The sequence below is a fragment of the Oryza sativa genome, chromosome 12 (assembly GCF_034140825.1).
Source record: "Oryza sativa Japonica Group chromosome 12, ASM3414082v1".
NCBI classification, from domain to species: Eukaryota; Viridiplantae; Streptophyta; class Magnoliopsida; order Poales; family Poaceae; genus Oryza; species Oryza sativa.
Window position 1 is genome coordinate 1,716,236 of NC_089046.1, and position 21,136 is coordinate 1,737,371.

General features: G+C 53.2%; 1 protein-coding gene and 1 pseudogene across 1 annotated transcript; both read left to right on the top strand.

Annotated features, from left to right (window-relative positions):
• Positions 1-17: 17 nt before the first annotated feature.
• LOC107278090 (uncharacterized) lies at positions 18-21,025 on the top strand. The gene is made up of 11 exons (XM_066306409.1): positions 18-167; positions 287-403; positions 1,555-1,676; positions 2,894-3,021; positions 3,706-3,815; positions 16,743-16,926; positions 17,578-17,763; positions 18,041-18,259; positions 18,368-18,581; positions 19,152-19,240; positions 20,807-21,025. Exons 1-11 carry the CDS (start codon positions 142-144, stop codon positions 21,023-21,025), a joined length of 1,614 nt encoding a protein of 537 aa, XP_066162506.1. The 5' UTR covers positions 18-141.
• On the top strand, positions 7,446-9,055 carry LOC136354650 (uncharacterized; annotated as a pseudogene).
• Positions 21,026-21,136: the final 111 nt, after the last annotated feature.

Consider the following 21,136-nt stretch of genomic DNA (forward strand, 5'->3'; position numbering starts at 1 on the left):
AACCCAACCAACTCGGCGCGGTCGCTGCTTTCTTCTTTGCCCTCAAGCCTTGCGCCCTGCGCTGCAGCGGCTAAAACCTCCTGATCGCGGCGAAAACCCGCGAAACCCCAACCGCCGCTCGCCATCGCCGCCGTCGCCGCCATGGCCTCCATGGAGCCCTTGAACCGGTGCGGATCCTCCCGCTGTGCTCCCCTCCGTGTATCCATGATGCATTGATGATAGCTGGCATCCGCGGGAGGTGTAATTTTACTGGTTTTGGTTTGGGAATTTTTGGCTGGCATTGCAGGATGGTGAGGATGGTGGCGCGCGCATTCTACGACAACGTCTCGCTGGCCAGAGACCCCAAGTCCGCTCGCGGCGACAACTGTGGGCTTGCCGTCGTTGTCCTCGACGCCCTCACCAGGTGAGACCAAACCTAAATCCTCAACCAAAGTCCTGACCTCGGTGCTGTCACTGATCAATGATCAATGTGCCCTGTTGCATGTGTTTCTGTACATGTTTCATGACCTGTTCTATTGTGTTGGTTTCACTCACCTGATTGATTGATGATGCTAGTTTCTACTCGCTAGTGCCAATGAGGAAACCTCCATGTTGAATACTGCTCCCTCTTGGCCTCTTGTGATTTTAGGCAAGGAGAATTTACAGTGACCGAGATAATTAATGCAGACCTTTTGTGCCTGTGCATTTCAAATTTATGGCATGGTCTAGGATTTATTTTTCAAGGTTAAATTGATTATTTCGTTTCTTGCTGGTTGGCTACAACGTCCCGTTAAGTGCTCAAACAAGCATTTGAAGATTTTTTTTAGAGTGAGTGATGAGCAATTTTGTTATGATCCCTGAGGGACTGTTTTGGAGTAACTGCTACTCATGGTTTGTCGTTTATCAAATCTATGGCAAATAATGGTTAATCAACACTATCACCAACTGGATCAAGTTTGTACACAACATTATGAAACAAATATACTGAGTACTCCTTTATGATTTCTTATGACTCATTATCCATGTGGAACTGCTGAGAGAACATTTTGCCTCCTCATATTGTAGTGTTACTTGGTACTCGTTGATGTCCCACATTTTATTTTTATAATGCTGCTTGCTCAGTTTTGAACGTGCAGTTTTGACTACTAGGCCCTTGCCTCTGTATTCTTTTTTTCTCCTCCTTTAATCCTATCTTTTGCACCCCGGAGTGTACATCTGTCAAGTCTATTGAGTTTTTCCTAGCGTGCATATGCTCGGGCTTGTGTGAGAAGGCGGCTTCCACTCCTCACTCTCTCTTACTATGACTCTTCTTCCTTTATTTAATGCATGAGGCAGAGCCCTTGCCTTTTCGTAAATAAGAAAACTTTGATTACTAGAGATGGAAATCAGCAATTGGAGAAGCTGCTTCAATTGTCCAATTATGATCACAAAGAATTTAGTCTTAAATCTATTATCTTCCCCCTCTCTCTCTCTAAAACATTTTTTTCTCTCGTTTCAATATTCATCTTTTTTCGTGTTAACTAATTATATGTAGTGTCAATGCACAAATTGTGATACCCTTCTTTTTTACCGCAGGCGGCGCCAGTGGGTCCGAGAGGAAGATTTGGCTAAAGCATTAAAGATTTCCTCTAAGCAACTGCGCCGCATTCTCCAGTTTTTTGAAGAAGAGAAGCTAGTGAGAAGATGTCATCGGAAGGAGATTAGAATTTCTGAGAGAGAGTTGTTCTCATTTTTGTATAGCACTTTTTTTTTTAATTTTAGCATGGAATCGCCATCTACTCCACTTAAAACAGAAGTTGTTAATTAGGTTATTAGTAGTTTCTGAAAGCAAGACCTGATAGGAGAGTGAGAATCAACGATTGTCACCTCGGCACTGTACTACTGTAGGATATGCCACCCACTCCCAATGAGTAGTGAATCACCACTGTTAAAGAGCGCATCTCTAGCATTTGTCACGTTGGGGTCTTTTTGCAAAATGTTTACATTTCTATTTTCTCTCTGCCCGTTTTGCCCTCAGCCATTTTCCACTTATCCTAAAAAGTAAAAAAAATGCTGACCACTTTCCAACTGAGTCAAGATGTCAAGATATTCTACAATTTATCCACATTTATATGCAGTGGCGTTATTATTTTATTTCTTTAGACTATAGAATGAGTGCCTGAAATATGTTTTTGAGCACCTACTTCACATAAGCTTGTACATGGTTAATGGAAATACATGGGAAATGAATTAGTTGCATAACTATATCGGTGCATTAATGACTTGTATAATCTTACATGGACAAAGCAGAAAAGTTCAGCAGAACTTAGGTAAGACTTCAATAAATGAAACTTTATGTCATGTATATTTCATCTGTGTTCTGATACTGCTGAGGCATAAACATGTGTGTGCTACGCTCTCTTGTATAGCCCATATTAAACAGTTTCCTGGAATATGCATATTTCATTAAATCTGACTATCTATTTGTGCCCGTGGAATTTTTGTTGTTTTTTGTGATGGTTGTTGTATAGGTCTCTTTAGACACCATTTGCGCCACACACTCATGTATAGCCATTTTCTTACATATATGAAGGCGGCTCTGTTTTCCTATGTACTAAAAAATTAGCCTTCTATTTACACTATTTTGCTTGGTACACTGGATCACTTCGAGTGTGCAGTACTGCTAAATAAGGAGTAACTTTAGGTTCACTTTATGAACGTAAGCATCCAAAGAGCTTAAGACAATCAACATTCACAGGATCATTAGTGACAGCACGAGGTGACCTGAACATTGCTTGAACTCTTTTGTTTTCTGGGTGGTGTGGTTGGAGGTGCAATCAATATGAACGTCCAGTCATTAGTCATCTTTGTTTGTTAATCTGATTGTCAGTTTTTTTTTTGCCCCTTCTCACCTTGTGTTGTGTTATGTCATAGCAGTCACCAAAAGGAGTAAACATATCTAACAATGTCTCTGGCACCGCTGGTGATGTGCATCCTTTTACTAAAGGAGGAGAGAAAGCAAAGATGCACACACATTCCTACTGTTGTTTGGACTATGCTCAGGTTACTCATTGATTGAACATTTAATTTTCAATGCAATTGCTTCTCTCCTCTTATTCTCTTCTTAATGAAATGACACGCAATTCTCTTGCTTGTTTGAGGAAAAGAATTACTTCTCTAATGAAAGAGAAACTTGCCCGGCGAAAAAATGAAAGAGAAACTTGTTAGCTGAAATTTTTCGCATACACAAGATATTTGGCCGCTCACATTTATCCACAAAGCACATGAGTGGGACATGTAGCGCTATATCTATTTCTTATGTTTTTACGTGTGGCAGAGCTCAATGAGATTTGATATAGACTCTGTGCATGGAAACTTATTTTAACATTGTAAAACTGCATGGGCCAAAAATCACACAAGCGGACCTTCTCATATAATCTTCAATTGAACATTGCAGTTTTTCTGCATGCATGGTGGTTGTTTTGATTAAATTGATCTCTCTTCCATAGGTTGGCAAATCTAAGTCACTTGGCTTTATTAGAATTATTAGGACAGAATCCTACTGAAAATTTGTTGAACAGAAAGTGAGACAAATCTCTCTCACCACAGCGTTAGCGATAACATTACCCATCTTTAGTCATAGAATAAAATCTGCTTGTACCTTACCCATCCCATGATCCAAAAATGTCTTTTGATCTGGTCATAATCTGATATAGATTTTAATGTGCATATTTTTCTGAAATACAGGTATATGATGTTGTAAGACATAGGATACACCGCATGAGGAAAAAATTAAAAGATGAGTTAGATGACAGAGATACAGTTCAGCATTATGTATGTCCTAACTGTAAAAGAAGGTACTAAGTATACTTCTGATTATTCTGGATATATAGTACCATTAAAAAAAATGAAGCTTACATTATTGTCTCTGTTGAACTGTAGGTGACGGAGCGTGGGGCTCCTCACCGGGAGACCGCGCAGGCCCCCCTTTGCCGGTTCGGCCGGGGGCCCTGGGTGAGATTCTAAGCTCTCGGTGTGTGGAAGGTTCGCGAGAATGGAAACACACAAGACACGGGCGATGTATACAGGTTCGGGCCGCTGAGAAGCGTAATACCCTACTCCTGTGTTTTGGTGAATCTATGTACGAAGAAGCTACAAAAGAGCTGGAGAACCAGAGAGCTCTTACTCTCTCCCTCTCTAATCGTTCTGGATCCCCCCAAAAAATCAATCCCCCTTCTAAGTGGGCAAGGTCCTCCTTTTATACCTCAAGGGGATACCACATGCACCATCTCTCTCTTTTTTGTGGGGACTTATCCTATCTTTTCTTAAACAGACGGAGACTTGTATGGTTGCCGTCCGAATGACCTTCTGATGGGACGGCCCATACCTACCTCCACTTCCGCCGGAAGCAGGCGCGACGTGGGAACATAGCTGTTTGCCGACGACATGACCAGTGTCAGACCGGTCACAAATCGGTCATTCTTGTCCACCACGCGTCAGTTTAGCAATCTGCATGTCCACCCTTCTTCATACAATTTCTTGCTTGTAATGGTTGGGATGAAGCCTGGCATATACCTGACCAGGACCAACGTGCCATCTCCAGGAGCTAGCACGCTGGCTCCGGCTAGGGACGAGTGCCTAGAGACTCTCATCCTGACGGGACGGGGCGAGGCGTGTGTCAGATCGCCTGTTGCCACCTAACCCGCAATCTGACCGGTCTGTGACCAGTCACAGACCGGATAAACGAGCGCGCTGTACTGCATTACGTGCGGCGTGACGTGCTCACCCAAACCGCAATAAATGCGGTTAGGTGAGCCCCGCTGCGCTCACCTAACCCATACACGCGGCGCAAAACCCACAAGGGGTCGGGGCGCCTTGGCCCTCGGGGCCGAGGCGGGAGCGGTCCGACCCCTCGGGGAGACAAAGAGAAGGGCGGCCGTATCACCCTCGGGCCCGACCCCCCCCGAGGGGGTTAGGCCACGTGGGTGATCGTGTCTGCCTCAAGTCTCTAAGTCATGATACTCCCGGTCCCATGTCACCGACAGTAGCCCCCGGCGTTATGCCAGGGCGATCGCCCTCCTCGAGGGAAGCGGTCGGGCGTGACGCCACTTCCTAAGGCCTGATGACAGGTGGGGCCGGTCTAAAAATCGGGACAAGCCGGTTCGTTTTTCCTGGAGATATGGTGATGGCGCTTCGGTCGGCGAGCGTAATTAACGCGCGCACGAGATGTTCCATCTCGACTGCCACAGCCGCATATCCACCTCATGCACCGCAAACGGGCGAATGGGATTAGTGGAAGCGTGGGCGCGAGAAACGAGGGGGCAAGATAGTGGGCGCGAGAAACGAGGAGCCGGGCACAGCGTTGGCATGGGTATAAAGTCGCCGAGGAAGAGATTTGCTTCCTTCCTCTCGCCATTATTCCCCTTGTCTTCGCCGCTTGCGCCCTAACTCCTTGTTTCCTGTGCCCTACCTTCGCCACACGCGCTCGCTCTCAAACATCTCTTCTTCCGGCGTCATGGCACGGGGCTCCGCTCCGCTTGACGGTAGCGTGCTGCCGCCTTCCCGCATCGTGAGCGAGAGACAGGCCGGGCTGCCGCGCCGCTTCATGCCGGAATCTGCCACCGGCCGGGAGATAGTCTCGCTGGGCGAGGGATGCCCGGCGCCACGCTACCCGGGGCGGTCCGTCTTCTTCCTCCCTTTTGCTATGGCAGGGCTGGTTCCGCCATTTTCTTCTTTCTTCATGGATGTTCTGGAGTTTTACGATCTCCAGATGGCGCACCTCACCCCCAACGCGGTAATGACATTGGCCATCTTCGCGCACCTGTGCGAGATGTTCATCGGGGTGCGCCCATCCCTTCGGCTGTTCCGGTGGTTCTTCACCGTACAGCCGGTGTCGCCGCCGTCGGTGGTTGGTGGTTGCTACTTCCAGCCGCGGGGGCCGGTGCTGAACCGCTACATTCCCTGCGTCCTCCGCAAGAAGTGGGATGACTGGAAGAGCGACTGGTTCTACACCCCCCTCGCCGACGAAGCGCGCCTCCGACTTCCGAGCCAGCCTCCAGCGCAGGCCTCCAACTGGCGGGCGCCGGTAGATCTGGGAGATGGCTACGACGCCGTCCTCGACCGCCTGGTGGGCCTGCGATCCCAGGGGCTCACAGGGGCCATGGTGTTCGGCGACTATCTTCGTCGCCGGATCGCGCCACTCCAGCGGCGCGCCCGGGGCGCCTGGGAGTACACCGGGTCCGAAGACTTCATGAGGACCCACCAGGGGGTCAGATGGGACTGGGCTCCTGAGGACTTCAAGATAGTGGTCCAACGGGTGCTGAATCTCAGCTCCGTGGAGGCATCCCTCATTCCTCAAGGAGTCCTCCCCCTCTGCAGCGATCCAGACCGCGCCTCCATCCTGACCATCATGCAGGCGGTCGGGGCGTCGGAGGAGCGGGCTCCTCGAGGCCACGATGGCGCGGGCGGGAGCCGCAGGGGGGAACAATCTACCCCGGGAGGGGGTCGTGCTTCTGGGCCCCGCGACGGGGGCCCGGGGAGCGGCCGCCCTGCCGACGCCTGGGGGAAGAGGAAGCAGGAAGGAACCCCTCCCCCATCTCCTCCCCGAGGGGGCGGGGCGGCGCGTGCCAGCAGCAGGCGCCCGGAGGGGGCCACGCCGACGTCGCAGCCCGAGGGGGAGCGGAAGAAGAAACGGCTCCGCAAGATGGGGGGGACAGAACCATCCCGGGGAAACCTTATTTCCCCTCCAAGGTGGTCGTTTAACCGACCCCCTCGCAGGTTCGTCCCACGCCCATCGTGGCCGTATTCATTCCCTCAACGCGAGTTTTCACTCATCCATCTTGTTTGTCTTCTGGTCTTTCTTCTGTTTCAGCGAGATCCCGTCGCGTCCCTCCCGCCATTCCAAGTCCGGCCAGTCTGAGGCCGAGGACCCGGCGACCACAGAGGCCCGGAGGCGGGAATCTGATCGGCGAGAAGCCGCGGATCGCCTTCGGGAAGCCGAGGAGGCCGCTCGGGAGGCCGCCCGGGCTCGCCAGACCGAGGAAGCCGCTCGGGAGGAGGCCGGACTCCGCCAGGCCGAGGCGACGACATCCTCCGAGGCGACCCGTGAAACTGACCGGCAAGAGGCCGCGGATCGCCTTCGAGAAGCCGAGGAAGCTGCCCAGGTGGCCGTCCGAGCTCGCCAAGCTGAAGAAGCCGCTCGGGAGGAGGCCAGACTTCGCCAGGCCGAGGCGACGACGACTTCCGAGGCAACTCGCGACGAGGCCGCGGGCGCATCGCTTGGGCCCACTCCCTCGTGCGACGCTCAGGACAAACCAGGTCCGGGGGACATCCCCGAGTCCGGCACGTCCATCGGCGGGCCAAGCCGCGCGGCATCCTCTTCGAGGCGGCTCTTCCCCACGCCTTCCGTTGCTCCACTGAGCGCAGAACCCCTTCTGCAGGCCTTGGCCGTCGCAAACACCACGGTGTTGGACGGGTTAAGTGCCCAGATGGAGGCCTTGCAAGCAGAGCGGGTGGAGCTCGACACCGCATGGGCACGTGTCGAAGAGGGGCGTCGCTCGGTGGAGGCCATGGTGGAGGTGGGCCGCAAGGCACATCGCCGGCACGTCTCAGAGCTCGAAGCCCGTCGGAAGATGCTGGGGGAGATCGCCAAGGAGGTGGAGGAGGAGCGGGGGGCTGCCCTCATTGCCACCACCGTGATGAACGAGGCGCAGGACACCCTCCGCCTTCAATACGGGAGCTAGGAGGCGGAGCTAGGGAAGAAGCTCGACGCCGCCCGGGGGGTCCTTGACGTTGCCGCTGCCCGAGAACGGCGGGCGGCGGAGACCGAGGTGGCATCCCGGCGGCGCGAAGAAGCCCTTGAGGCCCGTGCCATGGCGCTGGAAGAGCGTGCCTGCGCCGTGGAGAGGGACCTGGCGGATCGCGAGGCCGCCGTTGCCATCCGGGAGGCAACGCTGACTGCGCACGAGGCCGCCTGCGCCGAAGAGGAGTCCGCGCTCCGCCTCCGCGAGGACGCGCTCACCGAGCGGGAGCGAGCTCTCGAGGAGGCCGAGGCCGCGGCGCAACGGCTGGCGGACAGCCTGTCCCTCCGCGAGGCAGTGCGGGAGGAGCAGGCGCGTCGTAATCTGGAAGGTGCCCGCGCCGAGAGGGCCGCGCTGAACCAGCGGGCCGCTGAGCTCGAGGCGCGGGAGAAGGGGCTGGACGCGAGGGTGCGCAGTGGCGGGGCGGCCGCGGGCGAAAGCGACTTAACCGCCCGCCTCGCAGCTGCCGAACACACCATCGCCGATCTGCAGGGCGCGCTAGACTCGTCCGCTGGGGAGGTCGAGGCCCTCCGCTTGGCAGGCGAGGTAGGGCCCGGCATGCTTCGGGACGCCGTCTCCCGTCTAGACCGCGCCGGCCGGCAGGCGGGCCTCTGGGGCGGGCGGACTGCGAAGTACGCCGCCAACCAGGGGGGCCTCGCCCAGCGCCTCTTGGAGATAGCCGGGACTCTCCAACGGCTCCCCGAGGAGCTCGAGAGGACGATTAAGTCATCCTCGAGGGACCTCGCCCGAGGAGCGGTGGAGCTCGTACTGGCGAGTTACCAAGCCAGGGATCCCGACTTCTCCCCATGGACGGCGCTGGACGAGTTCCCTCCCGGGACCGAGGATGGCGCGCGCGCGCAGGTCCGGGACGCCGCCGACCATATCGTCCACAGCTTCGAGGGTTCGGCCCCTCGGCTCGCGTTCGCCCTCAACTCCGACGAGGAGGACGATGACGGCGGAGTGGGCGACAGTGGCGACGACGCTGGCGACCCGGGTGCATCGGAGTGAGCCCCCAGGCCCCCGCCAATCTTTAAATAGTTTCTTCTTTTCTTCTTCCGAGGCCTTCGGGCCCCCTTCTTGTATAGACTAATTTAATCTGCAATCAAATAAAGAGGAAATTTTTTGTGTCAATTCTATTTGTTGTGTGTATGAGACGAGGATGTCTGTGCCACGGTCCTTTTGTGTCTTGGCTTGAACAAGGGCTCGTGCCCAGGTCCTAGTCCTCAAATGGCTCGGGTCGGGGCTAGTGCCTGGGGAGATCCACATGTCGAGACTGGCCAAGCCGGGAGCGTGGTGACCGAGGGTTATGGGTGACCCGATTGTGGGTTTTTGCCGATTCCCCCCCGGAGTTCACTACGCCCCGGGGCACGGCTCGGTTCTGGGCCCCGTTTAGCGATTTTAGCCGACCCGAGCCCCCGAGGGCAGGATTGAACACGAGTGACTTATTTCAAGTCAAGATCCTTCAAAAGGAAACAACAGCACAGATACAGCCTTTAGGAAATCGAAAATGCTTTTATTGAAATATAGATATAAGAGAAATAAGAATATGCATATGTGGTAGCCCCCGGCCAACCCTGCACGCCCGAGGGGGGTGCGGGGTTGGCCCGAGCCGGAAACCTGTCACCCGATCCCCCTTTAGGGGTAGAAGCGACGAAGGTGTTCGATGTTCCACGGGTTAGGCAGCTCTGTGCCGTCGCCCGTGGCCAGCCGAACAGAGCCCGCCCGGGGGACGCCGATCACTCGATACGGACCCTCCCACATTGGTGAGAGCTTGCTCAATCCAGCACGCGTTTGGACGCGGCGTAGGACGAGGTCATCGACGCAGAGTGATCGGGCCCGGACGTGGCGCTGATGGTAGCGCCGCAGGCTCTGCTGGTAGCGCGCGGCTCGGAGGGCCGCGCGCCGCCTTCGCTCTTCCAAGTAGTCGAGGTCATCTCTGCGAAGCTGATCTTGATCAGCCTCGCAGTACATGGTGGCCCGAGGGGACCTCAGGGTGAGCTCGGATGGGAGAACCGCTTCCGCGCCGTAGACGAGGAAGAAAGGCGTTTCCCCGGTTGCTCGGCTTGGCGTGGTTCGGTTCGCCCAGAGCACCGCTGGCAACTCCTCGATCCACGAATCGCCGTGCTTCTTGAGGATGTTGAAGGTCTTGGTTTTAAGGCCTCTGAGGATTTCCGCATTGGCGCGCTCCACTTGGCCGTTGCTTCTGGGGTGGGCAGGTGAGGCGAAGCAGAGCTTGATGCCCATGTCTTCGCAGTAATCGCCGAAAAGTTCACTAGTGAATTGGGTGCCGTTATCCGTAATAATACGGTTAGGCACTCCAAACCGGGCTGTGATGCCCTTAATGAATTTAAGTGCGGAGTGCTTATCGATCTTGACGACCGGATAAGCCTCGGGCCACTTAGTGAACTTGTCGATCGCGACATACAGATACTCAAACCCGCCCGGGGCCCGCCTAAACGGTCCCAGGATATCGAGCCCCCAGACAGCAAATGGCCATGAAAGTGGTATGATCTGCAGGGCCTGGGCCGGCTGATGGATTTGCTTGGCGTGGAATTGACACGCTCTGCATCGCCGGACCAGGTCGACCGCATCATTGAGAGCTGTCGGCCAATAGAAACCTTGTCGAAAGGCTTTGCCAACCAAGGTGCGCGAGGCGGAGTGGGCTCCGCAATTCGCCTTCATGGATATCGGCAAGAAGCTCGACGCCTTGTTCCCGAGGAATGCACTTCAGGAGGATTCCGTTAGCCGCGCGCCGATAGAGGGTCCCTTCTACCAGCACGTAGCATTTGGAGATGCGCTGGACGCGTTCACTCCCTTCGCGGTCCTGGGTAGAGTCTTATCTGTGAGGTATGCTTGGATCTCAGCGATCCAAGCAATCAATCTAAGGGAGCTGGGAGCGCTCCCCTCGGGTCCCGAGGCCTGGACTCCGACGGGCATCGGGGGCCTGTCAGGCGCGTCCGTCTCCCCTAAGGGGTGGGGTCGCGCCGACGGCTGGGCAAGCCTTTCTTCAAAGGCGCCCGGTGGGGTCTGGGCCCGCGAGGAAGCGAGCCGTGAGAGTTCGTCGGCAACCGTGTTATCCCGTCTGGGCACGTGCCGAAGCTCTATCCCGTCAAAATGGCGCTCCATACACCGTACTTGGCGCACGTAAGCGTCCATCTGCGGGTCAGAGCACCGGTACTCCTTACAGACCTGGTTAACGACCAGCTGGGAGTCGCCTAACACCAGGAGGCGGCGGATCCCCAGTCCAGCTGCCACCCTGAGTCCCGCAAGGAGTCCCTCGTACTCTGCCATATTATTGGTCGCCCGAAAGTCAAGGCGAACCAAATATCTGAGGACGTCTCCGCTCGGCGAGGTCAACGTGACCCCCGCACCGGCGCCCTGAAGAGACAGGGAGCCGTCGAACTGCATCACCCAGTGGGCGGTGTAAGGCAGCTGCGAGGGGCCCGAGCTGGCCTCGGGGACTGAGACGGGCTCGGGAGCTGGGGTCCACTCTGCCACAAAATCGGCGAGGGCCTGGCTCTTGATAGCGTGGCGTGGTTCAAAGTGCAAATCAAACTCAGAAAGTTCGATTGCCCATTTCACCACCCGTCCATTACCCTCTCGATTATGCAAGATTTGGCCGAGGGGGTAAGACGTAACCACCGTGACCCGATGCGCCTGGAAATAATGGCGCAGTTTCCTCGAAGCCATCAGAATAGCGTAAAGCATCTTCTGGGCCTGAGGGTATCGGGTCTTGGCATCCCGGAGGGCCTCACTAACAAAGTAGACGGGCCGCTGCACCTTTCGGTGGGGCCGATCCTCTTCGCCAGGGGCCACATCCCCGGGGCGCTCTTTGTCCAAGCGGCCTCACGGGGTGCACTCGTCTTCTGTGCCGACGACCTCGAGGTCGGAGGACGACAGGGGCGGCCTTCCCACAGTGGCCTCGGGGCCGTCCTGGGGGTCGGGGGCTCCTGGCGTCGTCGGACAAGCGGGCAAAGGGCCAACTCCGGTCGTCAGGGGCCTTAGGCCACCGTTCGGCTCGGGGGCCTCTTCTCCCTGCTCTCTCCCGGGTCGAGTCGGCACAGGGTTAGCCTCGGGGTCAGAGGGCGATAGGTGCGGCCTTCCCGCAGTGGCCCTCGGGCCATCCTGGGGGTCGGGGGCACCTGGCACCGTCTGACAAGCGGGCAGAGGGCCTGCTCCGGTCGTCGGGGGCCTTGGGCCACCGTTCGGCTCGGGGGCCTCTCCTCCCTGCTCTCTCCCAGGCCAAGCCAGCACAGGGTGGGGGTGCGCGGAATGAGGATTGTCCTCATCGCGCTCCACAACCAACGCCGCACTAACCACTTGCGGGGTCGCCGCTAAGTAGAGTAGCAAGGGTTCATTTGGCTCCGGGGCGACCAGAACTGGGGGAGAGCTGAGATACGCCTTCAACTGAGTGAGGGCACGTTCAGCTTCCTCCGTCCAAGTAAACGGCCCGGAGCGTTTGAGGAGCTTAAATAAGGGTAGCGCCTTCTCTCCCAGCCTCGATATGAACCGACTTAGGGCGGCCATGCAACCGATGACGCATTGCACATCCCTAAGCTTGCTGGGGGGGCGCATCCGCTCTATAGCTCGTATCTTCTCGGGGTTGGCCTCGATGCCTCGGGCAGAGACCAAAAACCCGAGAAGCTTGCCCGCAGGTACACCGAACACGCACTTATCGGGGTTCAGTTTTATGCGGGCGGAGCGGAGACTCTCAAAAGTTTCCGCTAGATCCGAGAGTAAGGTCTCTTGGCTGCGCGTCTTTACAACCAAGTCATCGACATAAGCCTCAACATTACGTCCAATTTGGCTACCCAAAGAAATTCGAGTAGTACGTTGAAAAGTAGGACCTGCATTCTTTAACCCGAAGGGCATTGTCGTATAACAATAAGTTCCTATGGGGGTAATGAATGCAGTTTTTTCCTCATCCTCCCTAGCCATGCGAATCTGATGGTAACTAGAGTATGCATCTAGAAAACACAAAAGGTCGCACCCCGCTGTGGAGTCGACAATCTGATCTATGCGAGGCAGGGGGTAAGGGTCCTTAGGACATGCCTTGTTAAGGTCGGTGTAGTCGATGCACATCCGAAGCTTGCCGTTCGCCTTGGGAACGACCACCGGGTTCGCCAGCCACTCCGGATGGATGACCTCGCGGATGAATCCGGCCTCCAGAAGTCGCGCCACCTCCTCGCGGATGAAGGCTTGACGTTCCGGGGCCTGCCGCCGTACTTTCTGCCGGACCGGCCTTGCGCCCGACCGCACGGCGAGACGGTGCTCAATCACCTCCCTGGGGACCCCGGGCATATCCGCCGGTCTCCATGCGAAGACGTCAGCGTTTGCCCGCAGGAAAGAGACGAGCGCGTCTTCCTATTTGCCGTCCAGAAGACCACCGATCCGTGTGGTCTTGGACGGGTCGTCGCCCAGGGCAACCTCCTTGACCGGGACCTCGTCGCATGTGACTATCCGCTGCCTCGGGGCGGCGGGGGCGGAGGTGCCAAGCCTCTCGTCGCCTCCCTCGGGCTTGGACGCGGCGGTGAGGTGGTCCGCGCGCTGCTCCATACAAGCAAGCGCGACTTTGAGGTCGCCATGGACAGAGATGGGGCCACCGGGGCCCGGCATCTTCATCTGGAGGTAGGCGTAATGGACCGCCGCCATGAACTTCACCAACGCGGGCCTCCCTAGGACCGCGTTGTAGGGCAGACTGAGGTCCGCCACATCAAAGTTCACCCGTTCCGTGCGGAAGTTGGCGGATCCACCGAAGGTGACCGGGAGGTCGATATGACCTAGCGGCCAAGTGTGACCCGGCGTCACACCGATAATCGGCTGGGACGGCCGGGGCACCATCCCCGGGGCCTTGATAGCGTCAAAGGCTGCGGGGGAAAGGATGTTGAGGGCTGCTCCCCCATCAATGAGGACACGCCCCAGCTTCACGTTGCAAACAGTGGGGGAAACCACCATTGCGATCTGTCCTCCCCGGGCAACGCACGGTGGGTGGTCGGTCTGGTCGAAGGTGAGGGCAACCTCCGACCACCGCGCCCGGCGCGTCGCCTCATGAGTAGGGGCCGCGGCCAGAAGCTCTCGCTTCATGGCCTTGAGGCTCCGGTGAGAAACGTGAGCACACGCTCCCCCATCGACAGTGGCAATGGTGGCCCCAGGCTCTTGGAAACCTAGGTCATCATCGCCGTCATCGATGTCCTCGGCGGGGTCCTTCTGCTTGGCCTCACTTCGCCGATTGCCGGAAGGAACCGCCGGGGACTTGCCCTCTCGGCGCTCCTGCCTCCTCTCCTCCCACTTCCTCGTCCGCTCAGCCAAACTTTTGACTGCGCGGCAGTCCGCGAGGTCATGAAGGGAGGTGTTGTGGACGATGCACCACTTGCCGGTTGGGCGCTCCCTACTGGGAGCGCCGGCCTCCTTCTTTTTGTCGCTCGCAGGCCTCCCCTTTCGGGTGGCCCGCGAAGCGCCCTCGACGGCGAGGACATGACCCTCGTCATCGGAATGGGCTGACCTCTTCTTCCTCCTCCTGTCACGCCGCCCTGTCCGAGCAGCGGATCCGGGGGCGGCCGAAGCTGCCACATCGGAACCGGAGGGGTTCCAGTTCCATGCCTCTTCCTTACGAGCCACTCGGTCCGCGAGCTGAAAAAGCTCCGCGGTAGTCTGGGGCTCTTTGGAGGCGATCTTTTCGAGCATGCGGTTGTGCCGCACACCCCCCCTGAACGCGTAGATCACCGCGTGTGCAGGGATGCATGGTATAGTGTTGCGGACTTGACAGAACCGCTGAATGTATGAGCGAAGTGACTCATCATCCCTTCGCTGGACTGCATGTAAGTCCGCTTCTTCACCTGGGCGCGGATATGTGCCTTGAAAGTTCATGGTGAACTGTTGGCACAAATCCTCCCAAGAGTGGACGGACGCGGGTGGCAAGTTCATTAGCCAACCCCGTGCCTGTCCCTTCAGGGCCATGGGAAAAAAATTCGCCATGACCCTGTCGTCACCCCCGGCGGCCTCAATCCCGGTCGTGTAGACCTGGAGAAACTCGGCGGGGTTGACGCTCCCGTCATATTTTTCGGCGCTGGTGGGCCGGAACCTTGGGGGCCAACGGACGTTCCGAAGGCTCGCCACAAAGGCTCTACAGCCGACACCACCAACCGGGGGCACGGAGGGCTGATCCCCGCGTCCGTGTTGATGTGACACTCCGGACGAGGAGGCGCCCTCCGTTGCGTGGGCAGCACGTCGGCCATTACGCCGGCGCTCGATACTGATGCGGGCATCCGGCCCCCCACGCAGATCTTCCTGGGTCGGAGGCGCTGACGAAGGAGTGGCGGCCGAATGGCGAGCAACAGCCGCCGCTCGCCGCGCCCTCCGCCTTGACGATACGGAGCCGGTGGTAGCAGCGCCAGAGGTCTTGGTGGCGGAGGACCGCCCACCAGCACCTAGGCGCTGCCGTGCCGTCATGACCAAGTTGGCCACGTCGTCCAGCCAACGTTGGGCTGGAGACTCCGGGTCAGGGACAATAGGCGGGTGACGTAGGAGCGCGCCCGCAGCTTGGAGCGCGCCCTGGGGCGTGCTGCCGTCGCCGTAGACGAGGAGGCGACGCTCCCCATCTCGCCGCCCTTCCCCATCACCCGTGGATGTCGAAGTCGCGGATCCTTTGACCCTCTCGAGCGCCTCCTCCTGCCTAGGACTTTGGCGTGGAGGGTGGAGTACGAGCTCGACGGCGTGGGTTCGGCTCCCCGTCGTCACCGCTAACACTCGGAGAGAGGTTGTGCGCCTTTGCTTGTTCGGCCATTGGGCTGAACAGGAAAAGCTTGGCGCACACGAAAGAGTGCGAGAGCTTAGAAGAACACACGCAGAACCCCCTACCTGGCGCGCCAGATGACGGAGCGTGGGGCTCCTCACCGGGAGACCGCGCAGGCCCCCCTTTGCCGGTTCGGCCGGGGGCCCTGGGTGAGATTCTAAGCTCTCGGTGTGTGGAAGGTTCGCGATAATGGAAACACACAAGACACGGGCGATGTATACAGGTTCGGGCCGCTGAGAAGCGTAATACCCTACTCCTGTGTTTTGGTGAATCTATGTACGAAGAAGCTACAAAAGAGCTGGAGAACCAGAGAGCTCTTACTCTCTCCCTCTCTGATCGTTCTGGATCCCCCCCAAAAAATCAATCCCCCTTCTAAGTGGGCAAGGTCCTCCTTTTATACCTCAAGGGGATACCACATGCACCATCTCTCTCTTTTTTGTGGGGACTTATCCTATCTTTTCTTAAACAGACGGAGACTTGTATGGTTGCCGTCCGAATGACCTTCTGATGGGACGGCCCATACCTACCTCCACTTCCGCCGGAAGCAGGCGCGACGTGGGAACACAGCTGTTTGCCGACGACATGACCAGTGTCAGACCGGTCACAAATCGGTCATTCTTGTCCACCACGCGTCAGTTTAGCAATCTGCATGTCCACCCTTCTTCATACAATTTCTTGCTTGTAATGGTTGGGATGAAGCCTGGCATATACCTGACCAGGACCAACGTGCCATCTCCAGGAGCTAGCACGCTGGCTCTGGCTAGGGACGAGTGCCTAGAGACTCTCATCCTGACGGGACGGGGCGAGGCGTGTGTCAGATCGCCTGTTGCCACCTAACCCGCAATCTGACCGGTCTGTGACCAGTCACAGACCGGATAAACGAGCGCGCTGTACTGCATTACGTGCGGCGTGACGTGCTCACCCAAACCGCAATAAATGCGGTTAGGTGAGCCCCGCTGCGCTCACCTAACCCATACACGCGGCGCAAAACCCACAAGGGGTCGGGGCGCCTCGGCCCTCGGGGCCGAGGCGGGAGCGGTCCGACCCCTCGGGGAGACAAAGAGAAGGGCGGCCGTATCACCCTCGGGCCCCCCCCCCCCCCCCCCCCCCGAGGGGGTTAGGCCACGTGGGTGATCGTGTCTGCCTCAAGTCTCTAAGTCATGATACTCCCGGTCCCATGTCACCGACAGTAGGTATTCAGCATTTGATGCACTGCAACTTGTAAGCGATATGGATGACTATTTTCACTGTGAGCATTGCAAAGAACAACTTCTTCCAGAAAGTGAAAAGCTTACTTTGGATGAAGTTGTGTGTGGTGGTGACAATGCAATAAAGCATAAGCACGATAAACTAAAGGATATGCAGCAAAGAATGGAGGTTATTACTTTTTATTCAGTTAGAAATTTGTTTCCAAATTTGGGAGCATAGATCAAACATAAATGATGTTAGAATTGTTCAGTTTTTAGTACAGCTTACATACTATAACTATTGGAAAACAATTAAATTTGTTTCGCCTTTGTCAGAAAGACTAAATTAGTGTATCTGCATTTTGGCCAATAATCAGATTGTTATCCAGTAAATTGTGCATAAACTTTCTATAATTTTTTACATTGCACTTAGATAATACATAATTTAACATCTATTTAACCATTATTGCATTTGTGATAATAGCACGATAACAATATAGCATTTCATTGTTGTGAGAAGGACTTTCTTTGACATGAACCATATATATAGTTTCAATATCTATAGCAGAGATGGAAATATTTCTATAGATTGGTTATGTCATCTATGAAGCATCACTTCGCTGATCACTTGTATATGTTTATATCTCGTATATAAAATAAATATAACGGTGTATGTTCTCCCATATTGGCTAAGCGTGCCCCTCAAGATGCTGACTGCAAGGTAGTTTTTAGCTTAAACATGGATGGCAAAGTGCATGTTCTGGAATCTTGATGATAGTGTGGATTGTGATGCTTTCGTTTTGTAGATTTCTGCTCTAACATTGAACATACATGAATGCAGGAGCAATTGAAGCCATTAATAGCAGTACTTGACAGGGTAAAGGATCTTCCTTTTCCATCTTTTATGAGTTTGCAAGATTGGGAAAGAGCAACTATGGAGGCATCTGCAAATGGTGCAGTTGGTTCATCTCAGAATTCAGAAGGGCGATACAGCAGTAAACCAATGCCCTTCCTTGGGGAAACAGAGGTAAGCCTGGTATATGCATTGAGTTGTATACGTTAGTAGTTAAAGGTGCAAATTTAGATAAATGTGAAGCCAATAAAGGCAACATTGATGAGGCATATAACATGACCATGGTGTTATGCTGGGAATACTGTTAGAACTTCTATACTTCCTGAAACATCTCATGCCTTTCTAGATTGGAATCAAATGGTTTGATTATTAGGATTTGCCCCTGTAAGTACTAATTACTTCATTTAAACTAGATATTGCACTGCCTGATTAATCCAATTCTCCTTTCCAGGTTGAAGTTAATTTCTTAGGAAGTACTGGAGCACAGGAAGGTGTTGAATCTGGTATGGAAAGTATAAAGCCACAGCCCTCATGGATGAATCGTAAGAGTACAGTCCTCACAGGGGAACATAAAGGAGAAATCAGCAACACTGCAGATCTGGATCAAAGTTCAGAAGCCAAGAGTGACAAGAAACAGCTCTCAGAGAAAGATGAGATGAAGAGCATACAGGTGAGCTGATAAAATTTGCATTTCAATATCAATTATAAGTTTCACAATCAAGAACTAGCTAGTTGAGTGAATGTTAAATATAAATTCACCTTTTATTTAATGGTGTAGGAGGCATATGCAAAAGCTTATTATGAGGCTATCCAGAAAAGGCAGGAAGATGAGGACAAAAGGATGATACAAGAAGAAAGCCTTACATGTATTTCTGACCAGCCATTTGCTTCTGATGCACAGTTTGAGAGGCGGTTGGGTGCCAAATCAAAACGTGATGATGGTGGTGACTCTGGTGATGATGGCATTGAAATGAAAGTGGAGCAACCAACAGGTATTTCTTGATCAAAACTTGTGTTCCTATCTATAATTTCACATAGGAGCCAAAAAATTTTCTGTAAAATATTGTTTTTTTCTTGAATACGCATGAGAGTTGCGTGTCATTTCATTAGTAAGGGAGAAAAATAGGAACGGGGAAGGGAGCAGCACCCACCATCACCCGAACCACCAACTGGCATTAGCCTTCACATGAAAAAACACACACAACAAAAAAAAACAACCTTCTGTAAAATATTAATCATTAACCATTCTAGCTGTAGTCTAGCTTTTTATTGACCCTTCTACTAATCTAATTACATACCCCTTGACTTCGTTTTATAAAAAGGTAATTGTTTATTATCATTGTTTGAAATGTATATGATATTACCGCCATTTTTTAGTTTCTTATACTTGTTGTTGAGTTAGATAATGATATGGCCTGGTTTATGTGATTGCGATGATAGTTCTCAAAAATGTTAGTCATATAATATTTTGAACGGAAAGCTCACTGGTGCAGTGTTTTTTTAACATGTCAACCTTCACCTTATCTTTTAATGTGTTGGCTTTGTATCTAATGTGTTTGTAGGGAATATAGGAGAGGTATATAAGTTGGCTGATCTGGATGTGGAGACCCAAGAATCAATTGATGATGATGATGATGATGATCTTGTTTGGGTAGAGGGCTGAAGACTTGCTACTTCCTTAATGTAGAATGTGCTAAGGTTCAAGTTTGAAACACTAGGACAGTAGGACTGATGGCTCCAAGTTTGATACATCATCACCAATTGAGTGGGAAGTGCAAAATGTGTGGAAGGTTTAGCATAGTATTCCTGCACTGCGCATGAAACTAGTTTGACTAGAATCAAGTGAAGATGCATTCTGCCATACTACATTTTCCATTTCAAGCTTTTGGAGATTTTTGAGAAACAAAAGCATTTTGAGATGTATATCCTGCTAAAGTAGTAAAATACTACAGTTGCTGATGATCAATATTGAATGATAGACTGTACTAAACTTTGCTTGTGCATAGCAATAGTAAAGTGAACACCAGAAATTGATGATGGCGATGATGTGGTATATTGTGATGACTAGTTTTAAAACTGGTACATGGTGATTGACAAAACTGCAGTTTCAGATATATGTGGTCCTTTGACTTGATAGCCTGTTTAATTACTTACTATCGCCCTGTAGACGCTGCGCATGCGTACGTACATTTCATGGAACTTAATTGTATAGCATATTTGTGTACATTAAACCAAAAGGCAGGAGACAATCATAACTTGAATCTTCATTGATCCATGCATAACGCGTTCTTGTTCAACGCTTCAATCCATGAATACATTTTTACATTGTTGGGAAGACAAATGCTGTTGAAAACAAAGCAATCAAGAAGCTGCTGCCCACTGCAAAAGATTGATTTGTTGGTGAGCTGAGAGCCTGAGACCCCCCCCAAAAAAATCATCATTTGAGCAGTGGTTCATCAGCCGTTGGCCGTGGCTTGCAGGTAGGCATTGACTTGCTACTTTTTCAATTTTTGTTAGCATTTTTTTAAACTGCTAAATAGTATATTTTATGCAAATTTTCTCTCTATATAAACTGTTTTTAAAAAATAAACAAATTCATTTTAAAATTTTAATAATTAATACTTATTTTTTTTAGAAACACAGTACAAATGCAGACGCTCACAATGCGCGCACACTCACCAATTGAATATACACATCCTATCCCTATAACCACCTTCAGAAGACTAGGCCGATATATTTTGAGATTTATGAAGTCACCACGAGCGTCTCGTTGTTGACAGTTAAATCATCTAACACTAAAAATACTTAATTAATTATATGTTAATCATGTTTTTCGTTTTTATGTGTGTGGGTAATAAACTGTTTTCAACCTCTATTTAGAGCATGATCATCCTGCTGCTGATTGGGCATCAGAGCCCGCGAAACATGCAGCGGTCGTCGTCTGGTACTAGTGTTGACAAAATAAAAAAACAGTGTTAGCAATACCCATCATTGACAAAAATAAGAAGTGAGCTGAAATAAACATGGCAATGTACACACTCCACTACACTACAAATTATACACATTGAAGAGAAAAATAAACACTAAACACATCGACATGGCAATGTGCTTCTTTTCTTCTCATTGCTGAGGATTAATTTATCAGTCAATTTTAACATAAATATCATCGTTGTCATCATATTACGGCTTGGGCAGAACATGGCGGTAAATTGGGCAGAGGCTGCTATCCTTGAGCCTACGGAAGATGCAGCGCTCATGGAAGCTGTGGAAGCAGGGCGTCGTCCTCAGCAAGTCTCTCTCCTTGAAGTCCCTCAGGCACACGGCGCACGTCTCCTCCCTCGCGTCGGCCGCCCTCGTAGGGACCAGGCTCAGGAGGAGATCGAGCGACACCGTGCCTACTCGTCGAGCGCGCTTGCACGGCGGCGGCGGCGGCTGATCGGCGTCGTTCGCCGGCCCTGATCGGCGCGGCCGTATGCGTGTCGGCCAACGAGGCCGATCTGGTCGTCCCACACAGTACACCTGGTTGAAGGGAGCCACCCAGAATAGC

What these genes read in the sequence shown, in the direction of transcription:
- LOC107278090 (XM_066306409.1), top strand. Translation starts at nt 142, where the DNA reads ATGGCCTCCATGGAGCCCTTGAACCG. An exon ending in GTTGTTTGGACTATGCTCAG is followed by an intron (nt 3,022 to 3,705) that starts GTTACTCATTGA and finishes TCTGAAATACAG; the next exon opens with GTATATGATGTTGTAAGACA. An exon ending in ATATGCAGCAAAGAATGGAG is followed by an intron (nt 16,927 to 17,577) that starts GTTATTACTTTT and finishes ACATGAATGCAG; the next exon opens with GAGCAATTGAAGCCATTAAT.